We start from the raw sequence: 8,320 nt of genomic DNA, 5'->3' as shown, positions 1-8,320 counted from the left end.
GAGACCCCACCCCTGCCTTAGGCCCCGCCCCTGCGCTCGCGCGCCAGGCCCGGGCGGCGCCGAAGCACTTGGCGGGAGATAGGAAAGTGCTTCTGTGCGCGCCGGTGGCGGCTACAGTTCCTGCGAGCGGTCGGCGGGACCTGCGGGTACTCTGACACCTCGGAGCACGGCCCAGGGCCCGGAGCGGCCGGAGCAGTTCGTGTCCTGACCCCGGCCCGGCTCCCGCTCCGGGCTCAGCCGCGGGCGGGCGAGCGCGGCGCGGCCCGGGCCGGGGGGGATGTCTCGGCGGACTCGCGGGTGAGCGGAGCCGAGTGGGCTGGGGTCCTCCTCTTCCCTCGCTGCCTCGCCAGGGCCGGTACGACCGCGACTGGATGGTGGTGGAGGGGTTCCGGCGGAAAATGCTGCGTCCCTGTCCAGTCGACACTGGGTCGCGCGCAAAGCCAAGGGGCTCTTGAGACCCCTACCTCGGTCTTGGGCCTTCTGGGCCTGGGAGCTGGAACAGGCGGGTCTCCAGAGACCAGGACCAAGCCCTGTATGATGTCATTTTGTCTCCCGCCTAATTTCGGGGTGGGGGTGGGACGCCCGGTGTCGGCTGGAAAGTCCTTTATTGGGAAGGGAGGCCATGGGGAGGGAGAGTGATTAGCCAAGTCACAGCGGATGGGGGCCAAATACTGGGGTACACTTGTCGTTCAAGCCCAGTTGTGGTTCACATTTGCCCATAGGTATTTCTTCTCACATTCCGGGAAGCACAGAGCCCCCGAGCCCTCTTCCCCAACTGAGGAGTGTGCCAAGTGGGGGTTCCATTGTCTCTCCCACTTGGGTCACGCGTCTGGCTTGGTTTAGTTTCAGAGACCTCTCTCTCTTCCGGTTCCACACGAGTTTTGGGCAGCTGGGGTTGAAGGTACAGAAACTGATGAGTATCTGGACCGCTCTGCCAGCAGCCCCTGGGGCAGTGAGAGGAATTGCGGCTCCATTTTACTTATTCTCCAGAGAATAAGCAATAAGCGGCAGAGTCGACCTGGACCTGAGTTCTGGTCTTTTCAGCCTGTCTGGGAGAGGGGTCAGTGGGATCCAGCCATGTTCCCTCCCTGGGTCTGTGCAACCCAATAACCTTAGCTTGGTCTTCAGATGGGTGATGCTGGCCTTCACAGGCTGAGGTTACATGTCTGAGAAGCCCTTTTTGCTGACTTTCCCAAGAGTTCCTCCCCCCTGGGAAGCATATGGTTCTTGGGCAATGGTCAGGATATCTGGCACAGGGACTGTCTTCCTCGGGCTCCAGTTTGCCAGGGCAGCTCCAATGACCAGGAAGAGTTTTTCAGGAAGTGTTAACTCCAGGAATCACTTCCCTAGACCATCTCCAGGTCCTCTGTAACTTCTCTCCTGGTACCCCCTTCCATGTGAGGAATGGCTGCTGCACCCAGGCACTCTACAAGCCTCGGCTCTTGGCCATGCTGGCTGTGACTGTCCTGTGCCCCAGTGCCCCATTTCTCACTCAACATTCTCATTTGGCCCTGGAGCAGAGCACAGTACATCCAAGGGCAAGAGAAAGGTTATATTGCACCAAAATTTTTGTGGTTGTCACCACAAACAAGCTTTTACTTTTAAAGTGGAGATTTTAAGATGAGTACTTTGCAGTTAAGGAAGTTCAGACCCTGGCTGTGGATTTGGCAAATGGCATAACTCCTATGAACCTGAATTTCCACATCTGTTACTTGGGTATAGTGAGAATGGGAAGTGGATGGCCAGCACCTGTGGGTGACAGAAGTATTTTATCTCACACACTTCTCCTAGTTCTGAGATGCTGTCCTCATTACACCGAATTAGAGCACTAGAGTGTCCACACACTGGATAGGACATTGGACAGGACATTGGCTGAGCTGGGCCTTTTGCTGGTTACTGGCGAAGCAAAGATTATTTCTGTCAGCAAGGAGTTTTTGTGGGCAGTTGATTTTAAAGCCAATTTCATTCTGTTATTAGAATCTTATAGATTTTGTCTATACTACCAGTGGTGGTAGACTTGTGAATTGGGTCAGGAACGATAGAGCAAAACTCAATGCCAGATCCTTCTGTGATCAATATATTATGAGACTTAAGACACTTTTCTCTACCAACTGAGCTATATCCCCAGCCCCAAATTAGCCATTCTTAATGACCAGTAGGCAGCAGCTTTACACATTTATTTATTCATTTCTGTATCCAGTCATGCCCTAGGCAAACATGTCTTCAAGGTCTTTTAGTGACAAATTCCAGGATACGAAGGTGGAGCTGACCTTTGTGGTTGGTATAAGCACAGGCAGTTGCAACTAAGGGTCTGAGGGTTTCTTCATTCTGTGGGACTGTGAGAGTGGCTAGGAAGTAATGCTGAGTTCTGGGGAAGAAGGGGAAGGAATAGAGAGATTAAAGGAAGCCTTTTAGGGAACAAGAGCTGTTTTGCTTTGTTTGTTTGGAAATCTGTAGGCTTTTCTCAGTTTACAAATGCTTGACCTAGGAATGTACCTGTTAAAGGTAATTTAAGGCAGTTTCTGCTACGTAGAGCTAGGGGAGGTCACCAGCTTTCTGTGAACACCTGACATAACTTGGAGGTATGCATCATCTCCAATTTTGTAGCCATTAAACTAGATAAATACGACTTTTTGGAGCAGGAAAACTGCCTGTTAGGAGTAAAATCCCTAGAATGCAGATGCTTATACTGATTTTTCTCTCCGTTAACTGTGTAGGCCAGGATTAAAAAGGGATATACAAAAATGGATTTAATTACTGAGAATATGTTTAAAATGTTTTTCCCAAGTAATTAATAAAATTAATAGTCTCTTCTTTTTTTGGTACTGGGGATTGAACCCAGTGGTGCTTAACCACTGAGCCACATCCCCAGCCCTTTTTACTTTTTTTTTTTTTTTTTTTTTTTTTTGTAGTTGTAGATGGACACATGCCTTCATTTTATTTTTTTATTTTTATGTGGTGCCAAGGATCAAACCCAATGCCTCACACATGCTAAGCAAGTGCTCTTCCACTGAGCTACAGCCCCAGCCCTACTTTTTATTTTGATAGGGTCTTGCTAAATTGCTTAGGGCTTCCCTAGTTACTGAGGCTGATCTTGAACTTGGAATTCTCCTGCGTTAGCCTTCTGAGTTGGTGGGATTATAGGTGTACACCACCACACCCAGCTTCCAAGTAACTAATATTAAAATTCTGGTGCTTGATGATTGCATACATTATCTATATCCATCTATCTATCTATCTTTAATTAATTTATTTATTTTTATGTGGTGCTGAGGATGGAACCTGGGGCCTCTCCCGTGTTAGGGGAGCGCTCTACAGCTGAGCCATGATCCCAGCCCCTGCGTACATTATCTTTAAAATATCCATTGCAAATGTAAATTCATTGAAAAGAAAATATTGACTGGAAATCATGTTTGTGTGTTACTGGAAATTGAACCAAGGGTGTTCTGTTGCTGAGCCACACATCCCCAGCCCTTTTTATTTTTTATTTCTAGATAGGGTCTTCCTAAATTGCTCAGGCTGCTCTGGAACTTGTGATCCTCCTGCCTCAGTGCCCTGAGTCAATAGGATTATAGGTATGCAACCCCATGTTCAACTAGGAATCTGGTTTTGAATATCATGAAATTCTTTTATTTTTTTGGTGGTGCTGGGAGTCAAACCCAGCCTTCACACATGCTTGGCAAACACTCTACCAATAAACTTCATCTCCAGCCCTTAATTATTTTCTTGTAGCTTTTGAAATCATTAGAGTGTTCCTGAAAATAAAGAATAAGGAAGAAAATAAAGCAAACCACAACCTTATTTCATTAAAAAAATTTTTAAAGAGAGGAAAGTAAAAGTGTACCTACTTTTTAAAAAGCAGAGTAAGTAAAAGGCTGCCTCCCCAAACCTTTCTCTAGAGTTGTCTGGCTGCTGGCCACACAGTCCATTCGTGATGTAAAAGCATGTGGACACTGTCCTTGACCTTTAGCTCACTCTTCCTGCAGTGAGGAGCTTGATGAGCTGCACTACCAGGACATTGACTCAGACGTTCTGGAGCAGAAAGACAGCAAGTGCAAGGTTAAATGGACCCATGAGGAGGTGAGTGACATAGCAACTCCTTAGAACTGGGAAGAAGGGGGTTGATGGCAGCTGGGTGCCTGGCCAGACAGCTGAGTCTGGGTTTTCTACCTGATGTCCCCACTGATGGGATGAAGAGGAAGAGCCAGTGGAAGAAGTGGCTGGGTACTCTGCTTCTCCCCTTTACCTCTTCTCAGAGCATTCTTGGGCAGTCTTTTATGAGGATGGGGTGGATGGGGTATGTGTTTCAGACCTCAGGGCCAATAGTTCCTTTTGTGTTGCCTGAAAGTCTGGTGTATCCTGCATCATGTGTATTATGGATATTGATTGTGCTTATTATCCTTTTTTTCGCCCCCTGGTACTTGGGATTGAACCCAGGAATGCTTTACCACTGATCATCCTCTTTTTTTTTTTTTTTTTTTTGTAATTTTGAGCCAGTCTCTCTGAGTTGCTTAGGGTCTTGAACTTGGAATTCTCCTGCTTCAGCCTCCTGTGTTTCTGGGACTGCAGATATCTACACCACCTTGCCCGGTACTCTTTGTCTTAATTTATTGTCTGTTGTAACCTTATAACCAGAGACTGGGTAATTTACAAAGAATAAGGATTTGTTAACCTCACCATTCTAGAAGCTTGGAGATTGAGGATGATTGCTTGTAGCTGGTGAAGACTTCTTGCTGATTTGGACTTTGCTTGCCCTGAGGTAGTGGAGGGCATTCACATGGCAAGAGAAGGGCCTCATACAAGAGACAGTCAGTTGGGCAAGACTGACAGAAGGCTGAGATAGAAGGATTGCAAGTTCAAGGCCAGCCTGGGCAACTTATTGAGATGCTGTCTCAAAATAGAAAAAGAAAAAAGGACAGGGTGGTACTACCCCTGGGTTCAATCCCCAGTGCTGAAAAAAAAAGATTTTTTTTTTTTTGACAGAGCTACTATCAAGATGTTAGCCCATTGATTCATTTATCCATGAATTAATTAATAATTATTAATAATTATTAATTAATAAGTTAATCCACTTATTAGGACAGAGACATGACCTAATCACCTCTTCATACCTCACAAATATAAATTTTCTCATATGAGGTTTGGTAGGAACATCTGACACAGCACCTTTGGAATGCAGGAGCACCTGCCAAATCTACCACCCCCCCTCTTTATTTTTTAAATTAATCATATTGAATCTTATAACGTGAAGCTCTGAATTGATTTTCTGCTAGATGTATTTTTTATTCTTTAAAAGAAGTATTGAAAGTATAATTTATTATTTGTGTTAATGAAGTATAATTTGTATATAATCAAATGAAGAGTCTTGCATAAGGTTTTTTTTTCGAAGGATGTGTTTTTATTCTGCTTAGATTCATAGATAATTTTCATTGGGTGGGTGAAGGTTTGATTTTTATAGAAATGTCAGGCCTTTTCTTTTTATTTCTTTGTGGTTTTTTTGGTACTGACGGTTGGAACTAGGGCCTATGTACACTAAGCACATTGTATATGATTGAATTGTTGTTGTTGTTTGTCTTTTTTTTTTTTTGGTGGGTCAGGATGGAACCAGGGCCTCCTGTGTGCTAAGCAAGTGTTCTACCACTGAGATACACCACCCCCACTCCAGGTGCACCTTTTAAATTAAACAATTTGACTGGTATTGGCAAATACATACTCACGTAAATACCACCCTTATTATCCCAAAAGTTATCTTGTGTCATTTTGTGATCAGGCAATTACTGATCTAATATCTGAGTTTGTGCCTATGCTTGAACATCCTATAAATGGAATCATACAGTTGTATTCTTTTGTATCTGACTTTTTCTCCCCTAGTAGTCAGTATTGAACCCAGGGGTGCTTTACCACTGAGTTACACCCACAGCCCTTTTTATTTTTAGACAGGATCTCACTAAGTTACCAAGGCTGGTCTCAAACATGTTACAGTTTCTTTCTCTCTTTTTTTTTTGTACCAGGGATTGTACCCCAGGGCTCTTTAGCAACTGAACCATGTAGCCAGTCCTTTTTATATTTTATTTGAGATGGGATCTCAGGATCTTGCTAAGTTGCTTAGGACCTTGCTAAATTGCTAAGGCTGGCCTTGAATTTATAATCTTTTCTCCTCAGCCTCCTGAGTAGCTGGGATTACAGGTGTACACCACTGTGCCTGGCTTATATCTAGCTTATTTTGCTCAGCACAATGTTGCATGATTGAGTAGTTTATCCATTTTTATTACTGGGTAACTTCCATTATTTGTGTGTACTTTTTTGTTTTTTTTTAATTACCAGGGATTAAACTCAGGAGTACTCGATCACTGAGCCACAACCCCAGCCCTATTTTGTATGTTATTTAGAGACAGGGTCTCAGTGAATTGCTTGGTGCCTCCCTTTTGCTGAGGCTGCTTAGAAGTTGTGATACTCCTGCCTTAGCCTCCAGAGCCGCTGGGATTATGGGAGTGTGCCACCGCGCCCAATTTGCATGTACATTTTACCTGTTTGTGGATGTTTGGACTTCTGCAGTTTTTGCTAATTGTGGATAGTGCTTATATGAAGATTCTTGCATAAGTTTTGTTGTTCTGTTTTTTGCTTGTGAATGTATGTTTTGATTCCTGTTGGAAGATTAATAAATAGTGTTCATATGTTGGGTATTGGTTTAATTTTATAGAAACCACCATACCTTTTCTTTTAACTTTCCTTTTTTTTGGGGGGGGGGTATTGGGAGTTGAAACCAGGGGCACACTAAGCACATACCCTATCACTGAGCAGTATGCTGCAGCAGACCTTTTCCTTAATTGGTTGTTCCATTTTAGACTCCTGTTCTTGTCTTTTTATTCCACTTCTGTTTTCCTTGATGTGTTTAGTTGTAGGCCTGTTTGTTTGTTTAAAATTTGCTTTATAAGGCTGGCATGGTGTCCCAGGCCTGTAATCCCTGTTACTCTTGAGGCTGGGGGATCACTTGAGATCAGGAGTTTGAGCCAGACCAGGCAACATAGTTGTTCCTCTTAGACAAACCAACCAGCCAACAAAAATCTTTTTCTGTATGAGCTATAAATCCCTTTTCAATCCTCCAAGATGTTTCTTCAGTCAAATACTAAACATGCCTTTCTGTTCTGCCTCAGGGCAGCACTACCCCTGGGCTGGAGAGGAGACTGTAGTCATACCTGTGGGCAGGGTCAGTGTTCAGCTGCTGCTCACCATGGAGTTTCCCCTCTGTCTCACACTGAGGCTCCTAGCACTTGGAGGCACTTGCTGATTGTTGAATGAGGGGATGTTGTACCTTTTAAAGGAGAAATTACAGCTGCCTGAGAGGTTAGGGAGTGCTTGAAAGTGACCTTTGACCTTTGAGCTCAGGGTGAGGATTTGGAAATTCATCTGTGAGGGAAGACAAACTGGAAAAAACTGGGTAAGTCAGAGTAGGAAATGGTTGTGGATAAAGAAAAGTGAGTTCAGGAGTCCAATTCGGCTGGAGTGACAGGCTTTTGAAGGGGAAGTGTTGAGTGAAGTAGGTGAAAAGAGATCAGTTCCTAGAGGGCCTTGAATTTGGGGCTCAGAAACTCTAGGAGTTTGCAGTTTGGAGCCATGGGAGGTTTTATTTAAATTTTTTTTTTTTTTTTGGTTGAGAGGTACAGAGGATTGAACCAGGTGTGCTTTACCACTGATCTACATCCCCAGTCCTTTTTATTTTTTATTTTGAGACAGGGTCTCACTAAGTTGCTGAGGCTGGCCTAGAACTTGGAATTCTCTTGCCTCAACCTTCCAAATCTCTGGAATTATTATAGGTGTGTACTACCACTCTTGGAAGATTTTTTTAAAAAATAAATTTGAGGAATGCTTCATGTAAAAACAACCACAGCCTTTTAAATACAATTCAATGAGTTTCCACAGGTACTTATATTACTGCCATGAATCTACTAGTATTGTCATGTTTTAGAATATTCCCATTACCCCCAATAGCTCTCCCTCCCCCACTAGCCTCAGTCAACAACTGACTACCTTTTTGTTCCTTTAGCTTAGATTATGTTTTCTAGAATTTCACATGCATGTAATTATATAGCATCTTTTTATGTCTGACTTCTTTGACTCATCATCATGATACTGAGATTCATGTTGTGTGAATTAATGTTAATTTTCCGGAGTACCAGGGATTGAACTCAATTGAGTTGAACTCAATTGAGGAGCACTCAATTACTGAGCAACATCCCCAGCCCTATTTTGTATTTTATTTAGAGACAGGGTCTCACTGAGTTGCTTAGTGCCTCACTTTTGCTGAGCCTGGCTTTGAACT

At 44.0% G+C, this 8,320-nt stretch overlaps 1 protein-coding gene across 1 annotated transcript in view; it reads left to right on the top strand.

The window, feature by feature from the left end:
• The first annotated feature begins 33 nt into the window (after positions 1 to 33).
• Positions 34 to 8,320, top strand: part of Mybl2 (MYB proto-oncogene like 2) — a 35,109-nt gene continuing 26,822 nt past the window's right edge. The window contains exons 1-2 of the mRNA XM_015480561.2: positions 34 to 297; positions 3,987 to 4,080. Of these exons, the coding sequence (XP_015336047.1) occupies positions 278 to 297; positions 3,987 to 4,080 (114 nt within the window). The 5' untranslated portion in view covers positions 34 to 277. The remainder of the gene's footprint in view (positions 298 to 3,986; positions 4,081 to 8,320) is intronic.

This window comes from Marmota marmota, unplaced genomic scaffold (assembly GCF_001458135.2).
Source record: "Marmota marmota marmota unplaced genomic scaffold, marMar, whole genome shotgun sequence".
In the NCBI taxonomy this organism is placed as follows: Eukaryota; Metazoa; Chordata; class Mammalia; order Rodentia; family Sciuridae; genus Marmota; species Marmota marmota.
This window is presented reverse-complemented; position numbering and strand designations above follow the sequence as displayed.